Source organism: Vespula vulgaris, chromosome 12 (genome assembly GCF_905475345.1).
Source record: "Vespula vulgaris chromosome 12, iyVesVulg1.1, whole genome shotgun sequence".
NCBI lineage: Eukaryota > Metazoa > Arthropoda > Insecta > Hymenoptera > Vespidae > Vespula > Vespula vulgaris.
Window position 1 is genome coordinate 3049104 of NC_066597.1, and position 18498 is coordinate 3067601.

The 18498-nt window shown below is 39.0% G+C and overlaps 1 protein-coding gene across 20 annotated transcripts in view; it reads left to right on the top strand.

The window, feature by feature from the left end:
* The window catches only part of LOC127068236 (polypyrimidine tract-binding protein 1), a 390025-nt gene that overhangs the window by 172884 nt on the left and 198643 nt on the right, over positions 1 to 18498 (top strand). For 6 of the 20 annotated variants that reach the window (XM_051004116.1, XM_051004111.1, XM_051004113.1 and 3 more), the window contains one exon: positions 8178 to 8234. The exons of 8 other annotated variants lie outside the window; for them this stretch is intronic. In XM_051004116.1, the coding sequence (XP_050860073.1) occupies positions 8178 to 8234 (57 nt within the window). Of the gene's footprint in view, positions 1 to 8177; positions 8235 to 10494; positions 10587 to 11292; positions 11404 to 16461; positions 17469 to 18498 lie in introns of those variants that run through there. 6 more of the 20 variants (XR_007782879.1, XM_051004108.1, XM_051004109.1 and 3 more) reach the window with 3 other exon arrangements.

An 18498-nucleotide genomic window follows, 5' to 3' on the forward strand; every position in this document is an offset into this window, starting at 1 on the left:
CTATATCTCTCGTACTCTTACTCAATCTTTGCGTTAATCAAGCCACGAGCTCTCTCGAGTTTCTCTCTTTCTCTCTCTCTCTCTCTATCTGCTTCAAAGTCGATCGCAAAAGTAGCATTTTCATGATCTGAAAATTAGATTTCTTTTTCTATCCTTCTTTATCTTATCTCCTCGCGTTACTTTCTTGTCTCGGTCGTTCTTGCACGTACATCTTAAATTCCTTCTTTTTTCTTCTTCTTCTTCTTCTTCGGTAGTTGAAACGAGATCACTTTGCCGACTCGCCCAACCTGTTTCCCTGTGTCCGCCGTTGAAAAGCAAGTGAGAGATAAAAAGAAAGACAGAAAGAGATAGAGAGAAAATAGTAAGATAATAAGATAGAGAAAAACTCTCTCTAAAGGAGTAGAAAACGTCATGGATTTTGTACTTTTCTCACCTGGAAATTCACGGGTAAGGTGATACACTTACTTTTTACGTTCTCGACGCTTAGTTAACGTTCTTATCTACCATCTCATTGGCTAATATTTCTAAGCGAGCAAAATCTTCGTCTATTCGACTTTCTCTCTCGCACTCATCCACCCACTCATTTACCTCGCGCTTCTACCCTCCACTCACCTCTCTGCCACTTTGCTGGTAGGGATTACGCGAAAATGGACGTGACAGCAAGTAGGACGGATCTCGCGAGATTAATCCGGGTAAATTCGATCGAGAAATGTGTTTTCTTTCTTTCTTATTTTTTCCTTTTGTCATTTTTCTCTTTTTATTTTCTCCTCTCTCTCTCTCTCTCTCTCTTTCTCTTTTCTTTAAAATTTTGCTTGAACGCGAGAAGTCGTACGTGTTTATACCTCTGTGTGTGTGTGTATGCGTCGTTCAATCGACATTAGCAAGGACAACGATATCGTCGAAAGAGCGAGAAAAAGTCTCTGAGAAGGAACTCTCGAGGCAAATGGAAAATTGAGCCCTCGTACGATTTTAGTACGGGCACGTGCTAGATTCGTATTGTCTCCTCTCTCCTTCTTTTAGTTCCCTATCTCCTTCTCTATCTTTCTTTCTTGCACCTTTCTTCTCGCTCTCTTTTCCTTTTACCATTTCTCTGTTACTCGACCATCTCTCATATCTTCTATCCCTTCCTCTCGAATTCGCATTACCCAAGAAAACGCTTCAAGCGATGTATATAATAAGAGAGAAATATATATATATATATATATATATATATATATATCCCAGTTATATTTAATGACTTATTCCCACGAAACCATCGAAACTTTCTAGCTGCTACTAGAGAAATGAATTGGATATAAGTTCGTCGATAATTCGAGAGGCTTCTAGTAAATGTAAATGTTCGCTTGAATTTTCGCCTTATAAAAAGAAGCTCCATTGTAAAACTGGTTTCTTTTCTTTTCTTTTTTTTTCTTTTTTAATGTCACCGCCATTATATCTCCGACCATCCCATACTGCTGCTGCTGCCGTCGCTACCACCACACTCCGCACGTATCGCGGGATATTTTCTCCTTAAGAAGGTTTAATGCTCTAAATTGATTTTCTCAAGATTTATGATATTTAGAGATTTAGCGGCACGTGTGACACGAGAAAAATAGTCTTTCGCTGCGTGCGTGTCCATGGATATATAGCTGACCTCGATGTCGAACCACATATTCTCTCTCTCTCTCTCTATATATATATATATACATATATATATCTTTCTCTTTCCATGCTTCCAGCTTCCAGCTTCCAGCTTCATCAATTATCTTCTTTCGTATAGCCATTATTATGTAGGCCACTTTAAACGCGTTCACTCTCGTACAGGACAACATCGGATGGTTAACGGGAAGCGTCGCTTATTAAAATTACTATCGAACGCTTTATCGAACTGTGCATCGCGCAATTTACATTATTATATAAATTCCAAAATCGATACTAGACCTCAAATGCGAACCCATATTAAAACGTGCACATTAATTAAGCGAGATGTTCCCTCGTCTCTCGTATTTTCCTACTGTTTTAACTTCCATCTGTCCTCTCTCTCTCTCTCCCCTCTCCCCTCTCCATCATTCTTTCTCTCTCTTTCATTGGTACTTTCAACCTTTCTCCTTTCACTTCTCTCTCTCTCTCTCTTTCTCTCTCTCCTCGTTTCTGTTTCGATTATGATATCGTTGAAATATTCAGGTCTCAGAAATCCAAAGCGATCGTAAGCATAATCTGATCGTCGTTTATCGTTAGAACGATAAAATTACGTACGTGAAAAAGAGACAAAAATATCTTTGGCCCGAGACTATTCCCTATTCTTCTCTCATTCGTTATTTTACCACGTGACCTTCCCCCCTCACCTTCTTTCTCCTTCTCTCGCTCTCTTTAATTTCATTTGCACGGAACAAACAGTTCGATTGTAGTGGTAATTCGATCTCTTTCTCTCTCTATCTTTCTCTTTAATGCGATTTCGTGTCAAAAATTTCGTCGAGAGAGCTATGTGACGTTCGCTTCTCTCGCTCTTCTTTTTTTATTAGTACCTGACACAGTTCCAACAACGTTGCTGTCGGTTAATTGAGCGTGTTGATTAAGGGAGTGATGAAATTGTACGTATTATAGTTTCTCTCTGTCTCTCACTCTCTTTCTCTTTTTTTTTTTTATCTCTATCTCTTACACACATAAACACGTGCAAGTACGAACACGCATTTCCTCGAAACAGAGAGAATATATAAACAAAAACATGTTTGATCTCCGAGTATGAAAGACGTCTGGTTTTGAAAGTCAGTAAAGACAAGTTGAACAAAAAGATTTGACTCATCTTCGATGGAAAGGACACATTAAAAGTATTACGCATATTTATGTACACGCAGTTGGTATCCGTACGTGCCAAAGAGCGTTTCGGTAGAATAATTCAATTAGATTTCGTGCGACTGAGAAAAGGGAAAAGTGTACGATTTTTAGAAAAGTGTCATTTTCTCGAATTATTATGGCTGCTAATACCAATACTATTAAACTTACTACTGTTACCACCATTACTCCTGTTGCTGTGCTTTGCTGCTATTACTGTGTGACGCTGCTACTATCGATGCTATCAAAGAATCGTGCCCTCGTTGAAGGAGAGGAGCATAGGATTCGAGAGATAGGTAAGAGCAGGAGAGGGTGGGTTTGTGGTGAAATAGGGGTAGCAGTAGAGGATGCTTTTCGTTCGGCGCAACCCAAAGCTTTTTCATACCTTTTTCACTTCATAAATTTAATCGGCTTCGGGTTTATTGGATTTGGTGGTTGGTCGAGGGTAAATCTTTCTCTCTCTTTCTCTCTCTCTCTCTCTCTCTCTCTCTATCTCTCTATCGTACCCTTTTCGTTTTTCCTTTCCATCCTGAACATGTACACACGTTCGAGCGTGCACTATGTTCCAGTACTTCCGTCTATTCGTTCTTCTTCTTTTTCTTCTTCTTCTACTTTTTCTTCTTTTCCTTTTTCTTTTTCTTCATCTTCTTCTTCGAAAAAGAGATGAGACCTCGTATGTTCTTTCTCTTTCTCACCCTTCTCTCTCTTTTCACGGAACCGATCTATTAGAAGAGGAATTTTTATGGGATGTAATAAAAATATCGATCTCTCTACCTACCCCCTTCGCTTGTCATCGAACTACACTTCTCATTCTTCTTTTATATATATATATATATATATGTATATATAACTTTTGAAAACGATTAGAACGAAGTTTATTCGAAATTCTGTACGTTTTTATTTTATACGATTAGAAGATTCTTTAAACGAAATGAAGCGTATCGTTTAAAAAAATGTGTGCACGCGTGCGTCTGCGTCTGCGTTTGCGTGTTTGTATTCTTAAGCGTTAATAAAAAGATTGCGTTGTGTGAGTGCCCCAGTGTGTGTGTGTGTGTGTGTGTGTGTGTGTGTGTGTGTATGTCTCTCTGTGAAAGATCGAGAAGCACGAATTCGATCAAATTTCGATCCACTCTCTAATTGATGTTTCACCGAACGACACCGAAGAGATCTCGAGACTCCACTCGGTTAGATTAAATTCTTGATAACCACGTTTATCGGTCTCCCGCGAAAATTAAGCAAACCACACTCTGTGAATTCTCCGTACATCGTTGCTGCTGCTGCCGCCATCTCTATCTGCTTGTATGCTCTATTGGTGATGGTGGTGATGCTGCTAGTAATGGTGGTGATGGTGATGGTGGTGGTGGTGGTGCTTGTACTAGGAGATAGAGGAAAGGGTGAAGGGTTGTTTGAGCATGGCTTCGAAAATTACTTAAACGAGTCGATTAACGAAACTCTCTCGCCTACCACTGTTAATACTTTCGAAGAATTTATTTATTTCTTATGTAAATTACGAATCTTTCATTCGCGTAAGATTATGTTACTCAGTAGAGTTTTAATCGGTTTTTAATGTTTCAATTTTGCATAATTATTTACCTCAAGTGGATAACGCTGTTGGTTTATTAAAGGGTAAATATTAAGGAAATATCTGCGTACAATTCTCCTACATTAAAATAGATCGAAGTTTGTTTCAAATTCAAAAAAAAAAAAAAAAAAAAGAAAAAAGGAAGAAAAATGAAAGAAAAAAGAAGAAAAAAATGACCGTAACCGTTCACGTTTTAGATAAAATTTATTAAAAAATCTCCATCGACGTAAATCAAAACTTCGTTGAATTTATTAAAATTTTTACCATTGACTTTTTTCTTGTCTTCTTTTTTTTTCTTTTATATACATATATATGTATATAATGAAGTCATGTTCGTTATCGAACATTTTTAAACTAGATAGACTCGGTATACGAAATTTGATATTTGAAAAATGTCGTATTAAAATTTAGTTAAATTTTTCGAAATACGTATGGACCGATCCCTCCCTTATAACTTTCCCTCCCCTCGTCACTGTTTCTGCCCTTGCTCTCCGTCCCTTCGTCGTCGTCCTTCGTGCACGTGCGAATAATCGCAATTATCGCAATGCACAAGCTCACGCGAAATCGTTATTTCGAGCAGTATCACGAGTTAGTAACGAGTGCACCACGTTGAATCTGCAACGCTGATTATTCGCTCATGCTATCTACAATTTCATTTATTTTTTCTTTTTCTCTCTCCTTCTCTCTTTCACCCTCGTTACGTCATTCGAAACCATAAACAAATTCTAATTTTCCTATTCCACATTCTAACATTCCTATCCTATATTTTATTCAAACGCACACGAACGCTTGCAGTGTAATAAAACGAAACTAAAGAAAAAAAGAAAGAAAGAAAAGAGAAGGAATGAAAAAAGAAAAAAAAGGATACTCTTACAAATCCAACGATTAAAATAAATACAAAATTGATTAGATTCGTTAATCTCGAGTCCGCGTCAGGTCATTATCGAAAGTAACGTAATGTATTTCGAGTATGTACTGGTAAAAAAGAAATATAATAAATTCTAATGGTTAGAAAGGTGTGTGTGTGTGTGTGTGTACGCGCGAAAGAGAGAGAGAGAGATAGCAGGTGGTAATCGGACTGTTGGGAATGCATGGAAATCGTATCGTCGAAAATAAGAAGAAAAGAAGGATAAGATAAAAGAACTGAAAGAGAGAAGAGAGAAAAAAAGAAGAAAAAAAAAAAAGAATAAGAACAACAAGAAGAAGAGAAAGAGGAGAAGAGAGGAAGAAAGGTTTTTCGGGTAGAAAAGGGGGGGTGATGGACAAAATTTTCCTCCTCTCTTTTCGTACGAGTCGAATCCCATTGGAAACGAAACGAAACGAAACGAATAAGAATAAGAATAAGAATAAGAAAAAGAAAAAGAAAAGAAAAGAAAAGAAAAGGGAGGGAAAAGAGGGTGTATGTATATAGCGGGTGGTTTTGGTCGAACGGTTGAGAGCGGTTTGAGCGGTCGACGGTCGCTCGGGGCTTTAAATAAATAAAGAGTGACTCTTGAAGGGGCTGAGAAAGATAGTGACAGAGTGTTCTGATGGTGGTATGGTGGTAGCGAGTGGTATTGGTGGTGGTTTTGGCGATGGTAGATGGGGAAGGAGGTTTGTAGGAGAGGGATGGTAAGGAGGACGCAGGAAGAATGGCATATCGAGAGGGACCGAGCTGTGTCTTGGGAGTCATGTATCAACCCCTATTACCTTGGACAGCCTAACTATTGGCTTGCCGCTATACGTAACTGAAATCTACAGGATCGGCTTCGTTTTCTCTTTCTTTCTCTTTCTTACTTTTTGTCTTTTTTTTTCTTTCTTTCCTTTTTTTGCGTTCTCTTTCTATCTTCACCTTCGTTGTTTTTGTTCGATGCCATCGACAAAACTTTGGAAACTTTGCATACTTTTTTGTGTTTATATGGTTTTTTTTTCTTCTTTTCTTTTTCTTTTTTTCTTCTTCTACCCCTTTCCCCATCATTACCACTACCACTATCAGATATTTTTTATTTCACGTTTCTCCAATTTGTTCGATGGAAACATTTGTTGCTGTTCCTTCAAACGTTAAAAGGGTATTATTGGAAATGAAAGGAGATTTTCCTTTTCTTTTTTTTTCCTTTCCCACCTTTTCTTTTCCTCTTATTTTTAATAATAAATATCAATATTGTTATTATCGTTTCTTTTTTTTTCTTTCTTTCTTCGTCGAAAGAGAAATGTATAATAAACTAAATCGTGTTTTCAGCCGATGAGTACGAGAATAGTAGTTGAAATTGTAAACGATTTAGTTCACGTGGGAATCGGGCACGCATAATTTTGTTTGAACGAATCATTATTGCGGTCCATACGTTTATATATATACGGCATAGTTTGAAAATCTATTTACGGTGGCCAACGGCGCCATACAAGCATATGTATTGCACGTCGATCGCGTTCGACGCGTCGGCCTATTTGCGAGAAGCGATTATTATCGACGTGTATATATATATACATATATATATATATATATGTACTATGTATGTATGTATGTATGTATCTATGTATGTACAGCGAAGGTACAAACGGTGTTCGGTCTCGTGCTCGCGCGTACGAGCTTGGTTTTCTAGTAAATGATATATATCGGTTGTTTGAATATTAAGTTGGAATTAGAACGCTCGACAAACGTAAACAGGAGCGAAACTGTTTCTCGTTCTTTTCTATGATCAAGATATATGAACGTTATGCGGAATGAATTTTGACGAAGGAGAGGAGAGAACACTGTTAGATTTTGCCTTTAACGGTTGAGAGCTGTTTCTGGGACAGCGAGAGATATAACAGCTAGCGGTTTGGTGTGTGGGAGTAGGGGAAGAAAATCAAGGGGAAGAAGGAGGCGAGAGAAGGGTAGGAGGATGAGGAGTTGGAGCCACCCCTTGAGTTAATCCCTAACGTACGCCGCGATTTCGCGATCTGCATACTGCTTACCCCCTCCGAATAATTTCTACGGGACTTAGGGTTGGTTCTTACGTGGAAAGGGATCGTGAGTAGTGACTTCTCTCTCTCTCTCTCTTTCTCTGTGTATCTCTATCTCTTTCACACACTTTCTCACTCTCACAATCTCGTACTCCTACGAAATGGTTTGCCCAACGTATTAAGTCGTCGGCATGGTAAGATTAACGATCGTCCTAACGCCTCGCGATTTCGTTTGCACTTACTCTCTCTCTCTCTCTATCTTTCTCTCTCCTTCGTTCCTTCGCTTTAGCTATCTCTCTATACCTTTCTCTCTTTCTCTCCTACGTTCTAACTCGGTTCGTAAGCTCCGCACGTGTGCAAGCGAATCGATGTGTGTGCGAGCGTTATTAGCGCGTTATTAACGCTATATTAGACCAGGTTTGTAGCAATCTGCGTTCTCTCTTCCCCTTCATTCTCAAGAAAGAGAGAGAGATAGAGTAAGAGGGGGAAGGAAGAAGGGAGAAAGAGAGATTGAGAGAGAAGGTGGGAGAGGAAGAGAGAGAGAGAAAGAGAGAGAGAGAGGTCGTCATCTTTCTGATAGTTGGATACTCGGAGAGTTCCCTTTTCCCTCGGAGTAACTCGAGAATTTCTCAAAGTTTCCTCGGTATTTGGCAAATGGACGGAAATTAGCGTCGATTAATTTCAACGAATCTTTCCAACGACGACGACGACGACGACGACGACGACGACGACGATGACGAAGACGAAGACGAAGACGACGATTGCCTTTTGAACGTTCCGCGAATTTGAACACCCTAACGATTCAATGATTCTTTGTAAATAAACCTTGTAAATAAACTTTGTATCTCTATTTCTGTTTCAGGTAAGATTCCCGGCCAACTTGGCGTTCGTCCACACTTCGCCACTTCGAATTTCGTGGGTGAGTCGTCTGATTAATGCATGATTTTTTTACGTTAGGTATAACCTAACGTTAAGAGGAGATATATCCGTACACATGGTATAAAAAAAGACTTTTAGAATTGTTACAACTTGCGCAAATTTTAATCGGTCTCTCTCTTTATATTCCCTACTTAATTTTAGGAGAGCGTAACGGATTATTACATTCTGTCCGTTTCCCACTTCTCCTTCTATACCTCCTTCCTTCTCTGTGTCTTTTGGATAAACGAGAAATCCTTCTCGGTTGGTTGATCCCTTTGAAAAATTCATATTTCCATTAATTCTAACCGCTCTTAACTTTACCTTTAATTTACTATTCAAAGATTACGTACATGAGTCTGTATACGTACATATATACATACGTATACGTATAATTCTTTCGATCGTTCCTTTTTTTCCGTAGAAATAAAAAAAAGAAAAAATAGAATAATTTTTGAAGAGGAAAAAGAAAAAGAAAAATAAAGAGAAAGAGAGAGAGAGAGAGAGAGAGAGAGAGAAATCTATTTGTGTTCTTTCAATATCTGGACACGATTTTCGATGCCATAGTAGAAACGAACGATCGAGCGAGCAATCAAGTTCGAAGAACAACCTCGAGAGAGAGGTCCTCTTGAAAAGAGGTGTTCTTTCTATTATTTCCACTGAAACGTCAGAGTTCGAGCAAGGTGATTACACTGAAATCACGTCTAGCAGCTACTATGCTACCTCCCCGGTTCTACATAGCCCACAAACTACCCCTTTATCTTTCGTTCTCTCTCTCTCTCTCTCACTCTCTATCTTTATCTCTATCTCTATCTATCTTATAGAGCAGTAATCTCCATCTCGTACAAACACTCCGAACTCTTCCTGAAGAGTTCTCGTCAAACGAACGGCAATCTTTTCTTCTCTCTCTCTCTCTCTCTCTCTCTCTCTCTCTCTCCTTTTTCACTCGCTATCTCTTTTCTCTAATTCTCTCTATTTTCTCTCAAGTTTGGCGAATCGAGTGGAAAAATCAAGGAATCGAGTGGATCCATTTTTCCTTTCCCCTTTCTTTCCTCTTTCTCTCTATTCCTCTCTCTTTTTCTCAAAGTCACACGTGTCTTCCAGTTATTCGATAATCCAGATAATATTACGATCTTGAAAAGACTTTTTCTTTTTATCACGTTTTCGATCAATCAAAACATAAAAAAAAAAGAAATGAAAAAAGAAGAAATCTTTATCGAGCCCTTCACCACCGACCGACCGACCTCTTTCCCTTATCCCTACCTTACCCTTTTCCCTCCCCCTACCCACGACCAATTGCTCCCCACGTCGTTCGATCGACCGACGCTCAATCATTAATTTTACGAATCATAGATCTAGGGAAACAAAAGTCAATTCGTTGAACAGGACGCGTCGGCCTTTTACCGGTTACTCTCGGCCTACATGTTTCAGTAGTCAATCCAAGTGTAGAGCAGGGCTGGTTGGGTGGGTGGTTGGGTTGGTTGTTCTAGTATAGAGTATAGAAGAGAAAGAGGAGAAGGAGAGGAGGAGGAGCAGGTGGAAGAGGAGGTGGAAGAGGTGGAAGAGGAGATGGTCGCACGAGTTTCACCGCAAAGCTAGCGCGAAATACGTAGGCTATGTATATATATATATATATATATATATATATATATATATATAATATACAAACACACACATACCTATATACGTAGATAGAATGAGAGAGGGAGAGAGAGGAATACGTATACACATACGTATATAACTTAACAGCGAATGGTAGGGATAGTAAGAGAGAGGGTAGTAGATGCAACGGGTGGTGAGAAAGGGCAAGAGTATTTCACGTTTAGATAGAGGGTTTAGGTAGGGGTAGCTAGCTAGCTAGCTAGAACGAATAAGAAGATGGCTTGTGTTGTATATAGGGGAGAGCGCGCGTGGCCGAAAGGAAAATTCGTGACGATGCGCGCGCATAGAATGCGCGGAACCTCGTAATAGTTCGGTCTTCTTCGTGAGTACCATGCGACCGATTGGCTTTGCTAGTTCGATGGTGGTGGGGATAGCGCAAGGATCGCGTTTGAAAGGCCGCGTAATACACATCGCCGATGCGATCCGACGTCGACTGCGACTGCGACTACTGCGGCGGCGGTGGCGGCGGTGGCGGCGGCGGCGGCGTCGGTGGTGGTGGTGGTGGTGGTGGTGGTGGCGTTGGTGGCGGTACTGGTGATGGCGGAGGTGGTGGTGGTGGTGGTGGAGGTGGTGGTGGTGGTGGTGGTGGTGGTGGTGCTCGCACCACCACCGGAGAGAGATTCTCCTCAGTTGTGTCAAGCTAGGCGATCGAGTAGGACGCTTTTTAATCGTTCCGCCTTCGAGTTTCTCTCACGTACACGCACACGCACACAATCACCTACTTTCTCTCTCTCTCTCTCTCTTTCTCTCTCTTTTTCTCTCTCTCTCTCTCCTCTCTCCTTTTCTCCTTTTTCTCTCTTTCTTTCTTTCTTTTTCTCTTGCTTTCTTGCTTTCTTTCTTTCTTTCCTTCTTTCTTTCCTTCTTGCTTGTCTCTTTCTGTCATCCTCGTTTTCTTTCCATCTCTCTAGCTTTCTTTCGTCTCTTTATTTTACACGCGCGCACGCACGCACGCACGCACGCACGCACGCACGCTCGCATACTTATTATATATACATATACGTACATACATATTATATACAAATATACATGCATACATACACAAAGTAAGCAATCGACATATATACATACACGATCTCTGACCGTCCTTTTCATTTATTAATTTGTTCGTTTGTTCGTTATATCTTTTCTCTTTCCGTCGATATTTTTTCTCTCACCTTCTTATGTGTTTTATCTATCTATCTATATTTCTTTATTTAATTCCTTCAGTCTATATAACTATATATATATATATATATTTATATATATATACATTTATATATACCTTTATCATCGGCTTTGTTTGTTTGCTTTTGATATCTCCAAAAAACTCAATATTACACGTCGCACTTAAATTCCAACTTTATCTTTCTTTTTCTCTCTTTCTCTCCATCTTGGTATCGTTGTATCTTCTACAACGAAAGCGGCCAACAACAACAACAACAACAACAATCAACGTCACATCTCCAACGGGCCCTGCAATTGTTTTTCTCTTGTCCCCTGTGAACGTGACGAAACCGCCACGTGGAGAGAACGTTAGTAAATTAATCGTAAATAGGCGATAATAAAAAGAGAGAGACTAGTCAAGAAGCCGTATAAACATCGTCATCGTCACCGTAACCGTTAATCGTCGTCACCACTACTCAACGTTATACAATATACCATCGTCGTCTCCGTCGTCATCGAGCTTCGTCATCGCGCGTATTTGAAACAAGAGAGGAAGGAGAACGCGACGAGGCCACGTGATTCGGACTAGGACAACTCGTTCTCTGTCTATCTCATTCTTTCTCTCTCTTTCTCTCTGTCTCTCTTTTGCTATTGTTCTCGTTGTCAGTGACACTCGATCATTTACTTAATATCTCTATTCATCCATCTATCTGTCTTTCTTTCTTTCTTTCTTTCTTTAAAATCAATCACATCAGAAAAGAAAAGAAAAGAAAAGACAAAGAATATATAGAATAGAATAGAAAGGAAATAACGAATAGAAGAGTCGCGCGATATATATATACACACGTATATATATATATATTATACATATATATATATATATATATTTGCGACTTGGTCGAAATCAAGAAGCACCAACCAAACAAGCAACAACAAGCCCCTCGCGTTGTTCTGTCAACGTCGATCGTTCGTTCTAACGTGCGTGCGTGCGTTCGTTCGTTCGTGCGTGCGCGCGTGTCCTGTGTGTTAGTGTGTGTTCGATTGCCCGAGTGTTTTCGGAGGACAACTCGGCAAAGACGTGGAACGGTCACAACAACCCTCGTGAGCTGTTGCTGCTGTTCTATGCTGTTGCTGCTATAAATTAGTCGTCGTTCTTGTTCAATTCTTCTCGTTCGATTCTTCTCGTTCCTCCTCTTCCTCTTCCTCTTCTTCTTCTTCTTCTTCTTCTTCTTCTTCTTCTTCTACGGTGGAAAAATAGAAAAAAAGGATTCAAGGTCAACGATATATATATACTCATATATATATATATAAATTCATCGATATACGAAAGTTCGTTCTGTATAGTTCGTTGTCCCATATAAAAGAGAGAAATATTCAAGAAAGAAGAAGGCATATCTCTAAGAAAGAAGAAATTCGTAAATTTATTCCGACATATTCGATCACGACGTCGATTAACTCTCTCTACCTGCATCATCCCCTCGAAGAAGATCGTTGTCGCAGGAGGATCCAAACTGAGATTTAAAAAAAAAAAGAAAAAGAAAGGAAACAAAAAAGGCGCGAGACTTAGAAACGAAACCGAGACCACCCTCTTTCTCTCTAGGAAAAAAACAAAAAATATATATGATAGAATTCGCTCGGAGGAATTATATCGGAAGGGTTGTTTAAAAGAAATTGCGAAAAAAGAACCGAAGAAAATTATGTACGCGTCTGAGTGCATATTATAAGTATCACTTGTTTCTTCTCTCTTTTTCTCTCTCTTTCTTTCTTTCTCTTTCTCTCTATCTGAAATTTGAACTTTTTAAAGATAAGGGAAAACAGATCGTTCGGACGTTGATGTGTACCAGGTAGGAGAGAGAAAACGTGTAAAAAAAGAAATTACTCTGTCTGTCTGTCCTGTCTGTCTGTCTGTCTGCCTGTCTGTCTGTCTGTCTGTCTGTCTGTCTTTCTCTCCATCTCTCTGTCTCTTTCTTTCTCTCTTTCTCTCTCTTTCGCACTCTTTCACTTTATACGTGTAAAAACACCCCTCTCTCTACGTCTCTCTCTTCTAACGTAGGATAATATTTAATATGGGAAAAGCGAAATAAATTAAAGGATTTCTTATTAAGGACAATTAAGGGGATAAAAATAAAATTAAAGAAATCGAAAAGAAAAAAAATTAATTAATAATAAATCAATAAATAAATAAATAAATAAATAAATAAATAAACAAATTAATTAAGTAATTAAAAGAAAAAAATAAATAAAGAGACAAGCACGTCATTTTTGTCGTCGTCGTTGTCTTTGTCGTCGTCGTCGTCGTCGTCATTTTTGTCATAAGTGACCTGTCAAGGAACAGACAAAAGAGAATCGCGTTAAGACAATCAAGCACAGTAGTGGGTCCGGTGTTATATTATATATATATATATATGTATATATACAGACATATATATATACATATATAAGAGGAAAGAAGAGAGGGAAAACGGGCGATAGATAGATTGATAGGTAGATAGATAGATAGATAGATAGATAGATAGATAGATAGATAGATTGATAGATAGATAAATAGATAGATAGATATATCATAGTAAACGAGCAAATTCACATATCTCGAGGAAAACAATTTTTAGTATATATAGTACATAAAAGCGGAATTTATATATACCTGAGTCGTGAAAGAAGAGAAGAGAAGAGAAGAGAGGAGAAAGAGAAGGAAATAAGATCGCGAATTTCTAAAAAGTGTATATATATATATGTATATATATATATAAATAAATATATAAAATATGCATACATATATGTATATATAAATTTCTCTCTTTCTCTTTCTTTCCGACAGATAATCTTACGGGGTCTACTTTACACGCGTGTCGTCTTTCTCACTCTCTTTCTCTCTGGTTTTTAAACGCGTATCCTATGCGTTATATCTTTTAGTATTATCTCTCGCTCATTCTCTTTTTCTCTCTCTCTCTTTCTCTCTCTCTTTCTCTCTTTCTCTCTCTTTCTTTACTATCAATGAACATATAAAACTCGCGGTATTTGAATACATATATATATTATTATATATATACACACACACATATCTATATGTATACACGTATATCTATATACTTATACACATATAATATATATACACACATACGTTTATATGTATACACCCTTTGCACATATCCGATCGTCGCGCCACGACGACCGGCTGGCGCGTCGTACGAATAATAATCTTTCGGCGTTTCAACGAGGTGAAGAGATGAACGAAGGGAAAACGTACGGAGTGGTTCGGTGAAGAGAGACGATAAAAATCTCCTCCTCCTCCTTTTCCTCCTCTTTTTCTTCTCTCTCCTCTTATTTCTCTTCCTTTTTGTCCATCACTTTCTCTTTCTTTTTCTCTTTACTATCTTAATCTTCTCTATTTTTTTCTTTTCTATCTCGTTCTATATATTTCTCTCTCTCTCTCTCTCTCTCTCTCTCTGTTTCTCTCTCTTTCTTTCTCTTTTATATTCCCACCAATTTCCTAATTTCCGTCTCTTTCTCACTTTCTCGCTTTTCTACATTTCTCTTGCTCGCTCGTTCCTCGTGAACACGGCCGTTAAGGAAAAAAAGAAAAAAGAAAAAAAAATAATAATTATAAGATAATACTCGTAATATCTAATAGTAATAAAAAAGAGAAGAAGGAGAAGAAAGGATAAAAAAAAAGGAAAGAAAGGAAGGGAAAAAATACAGTGGAAGAAGAAGTTTTAAGGAAACGCGCGCTGTCGCGGAAAACTGGCGCGCGTTCGCCTCGTCTCTTTGTCAATCTTCGTGACAATCATTTTCACTTAGCTCTCTTAGCGCGTTTTAACGAACATTAACGAGTAAAAGTAAAATAAATTTAAATAAAATATAATAAAATAATAATAATAATAATAAAGACAAACAAACAAACAAACAAACAAACAAGCAAGCAAACAAACAATTAAACGAACAAACAAATAAGCAAGCAAGCGAACGAACGAACGAACAAAAAAGGAGAAAGAGAGACAACTTGGACTCTTCTTTTTTATTACTGCTACGAGTCCTTGCGTCTTGCAAAAACGTATCGATAGATCGAATAGATGAAAAAATAAGAAGGGGAAAAAGACGAAAAGGAAAAAACGTATGTTAGTAAAAGATCGAACGGAAAGAAGATACGATAAATAATTGTAAAAGATTAGTAACAAACAATTGTAATTGTCGCGTTAATAATAATTAGTATTATTAATTATTCATTATTATTATTATCATCATTACTACTATTACTATTACTATTATAAACTACGTCGTTTCAATTAACGTACGAGGGAATCGCACGTCTCGCGCACAACTTTCTATATCTGTCTCTCTTTCTTTCTTTCTCTTTCTCTCTCTCTCTCTCTCTCTCTCTCTCTCTCTCTCTCTTAAACGTCTATCTATCTGTCTTTCTCTATTTCTCTATTTCTCTATTTCTCTCTCTCTCTCTCTCCTTTTCATTCTCGCTCTCTGCGATCAAATTTTCGAACTTTGTCTCTCTTTCTTTTTCTCTTTTAAAGATCTCTTTCGCAACACAAGGGCATTCGTAAATTTTTCTAGTTGTTTGTTTACTTTTTTTTTCTATTTCTCTTTCTTCCTTTTTTCATCTGTTCGTATATATCCTTCGTAAATTACACAAACGAGCGAACGATCGTTTCTCTCTCTCTCTCTCGTATCCTCGCGCGTTTTTTCTCCCTCTAATCTCTCTCCTGAATTAATATATCGATAACAATGTACATAATATATTTAATAACATAACGACAATCATCGTTTGAAATAATCGATAATCTCCAACGGATTATCTTTTTCCGATTTACGATTTGAGAAAAAGAAAAGAAAAGAAAAAGAGAAAAGGAATATCTTCTTCTCTCGTTCGAGTTAAATGGACGCGCGAGCGTTCGTCTGTTCGTAAAAAAAAAAGGATTTTAAAGAAGGAAGAAGTTTTTAAAGGATCTCGATAAGGATATACATATATTATATATATATATAATATAATATAATATTCTCGATGGTTGTGCGAGCGCGTATGTAATTTTTCCTTCTCTCTTTATATATTTCTTTGGGCGTGTTTTTGTGGATCTATAGTTAAGTAATGCGAGAGATCATCTACTCTTCATCGTCCGGACGACTGAGTAAACGTTATTTGTAAACACGTGGAAATAAAAGGAGAAACAGAGATATAATATTAAAGGAAGAGGGAAGAGAAGAAGGAAAAGAAACAGACAGAGAAAGAGAGGGAGAAAGAGGAAAAGAAAAACAAAGAGAAAGAAAGAAAGAGAAAGAGAAAGAGAGAGAGAAAGAGAAGAGGTCTCGTGGTCCTTATTCCTCGTTCAAGGACAGCGATCGATCAGTAATCTCCGAGATAAGAGTTAGTAAGGAAGAAAAAGACAAAGACAAAGAGAAGAAAAGAAACAAATAAACAAACGAACGAAGAGAAAAGAAAAAGGAGATAGAGAGTAGAGATCGCGAGAAAGAAGAAAAACGTGTAGAGAAGAAAAAAGAAAACACGACGTCGGGTCCGACGTCGGCGAGGATAAGTAAGAAGGTTAGTCGTATCACAACGGAGACTCGATCGAGAGTACAGCCGCTGGAACGTGCTGCCTGGTGGAACTTGGAGGGCAAGATTCTACGGAGGGTCGGACTACGCTCGGCCGCTCGTGGCGGCGGCGTCCTCCTTTACCCTCCTCCGGGTCAGCAACACCAGCAGCAGCAGCATCATCATCATCATCATCATCATCATCAGCAACAGCAACAGCAATTGCAGCAGCAGCAGCAACAGCAGCAACATCACCATCATCAACAACAACAACAGCAACACCAGCATCAACATCAACAACAACAACATCATTATTATCAACGTAAAGCAGCAGCGACGGCAGCAGCAGCAGCAGCAGCGGCAGCAGCAGCGGCAGCAGCAACAGCGTCTTGGCTCGGCGAGGTGATCGACGTAGACGAGACACGTTCCTCCATCACCACGTATTTTCATTCGTATCCGTTTGTCCCGGGTGGTGCGGTGCCCCTGCCCCCGCCCCTGATCAACAGCATAAACAACGCGGCGGCAGCAGCGGTCACCCCGGGACTCGTAGGACACCTATTCGCTGCGGGACAACAAACTTGCAATATCGCTTGCACTTGCAATCGTAGTATCGTTGCCAATTGCAATCCTCATCATCAGCAGCAACAGCAGCAGCATCATCATCATCAACATCATCAACATCATCAACAACAGCAACAACAACAGCAACAGCACCAACAGCAGCAGCAACAGCATCATCATCATCAACAGCAACAACATCACCACCACCACCATCAACAGCAACAACATCATCACCAGCATCATCACCATCATCAACAGCAACAGCATCATCGTAATCTCGCCACCACGGCTGCCGTTCTTCTGCAGCCGATCGAGCACATCAAGGACACCATGGTGAGAGTGCTAATCGTAATAACGATCGTTAGTCCTTTGTTCTTCTTCTTCTTTTCCTTCTTCTTCCGCTTCCGACGTACTTACAAAACGCGTTCCTTCGCATCAAAAAATATATATTTATTTTTTATCTCGTACGTATATCTCTTCGGAGACGAAAATTCGCGAAAATGACGACGTACGTGCATATGTCCGTACATATTCAATGTAACTATATCCGTACTTACGTATTTACATATCTAGAGCTTCTCTCCAATGGGACCAACTAACAAGAATTTTTACCACTGGGATTATTTCGAATTCTCGATAACTGTCCCTATTGACTATATATATATATATTTTCCACGAATATAAGACAGATCGACGGATACGTGCATAGACAGATAGATAGATAGATAGATAGATAGATAAAAAGAGAGAAAGAGAGAGAAAAAAAAGAGAAAACGAGAAGGACGAGTCTTGGTATGAATTACTTCCTGCGTTTGCCATGTAAACAGAGGGGAGGGTTGTTACATACCGAAAACTCAAGCTGGTGTGAATTCTCACTCTACATTTGTTCTCTCTCTCTCTCTCTCTACTTTCTATCCCATCTATCCATCCCTCTTTCTTTCTCTAACCAAAATGCAGCTTCAGCCAATCTTTACTGTTAGCAAACGGCGTGTAACTGAGGACCGAACTTTAAATTTCAGCCTGTCTCTGTCGAGACGTCCTCTTTAATCCTTCGATCGTCAGGTGTCGAGAAATTCTCTCTTCCCCTCTCTTTTCTCTCTCTCTCTCTCTCTCTCTCACATTCTCTTTTCCACGTAGACGAAGAACGAGAGAAAGAGAGAGAGAGAGTTCACAATCGTGATCGTGGTATGCCACGCCATCAGGAATCCTGAACAAACGTGCGTTCTCTTCCACTCGATCGGATGATCTCGTTTCACATCCTACACACGCCGTTCTACCGCGTGAGAACCTAATTTTCTCTTATCTGTCTCTCTCTCTCTCTCTCTCTTTCTAGTTTAGTTGCGATCTATCTCTATGCGATCGT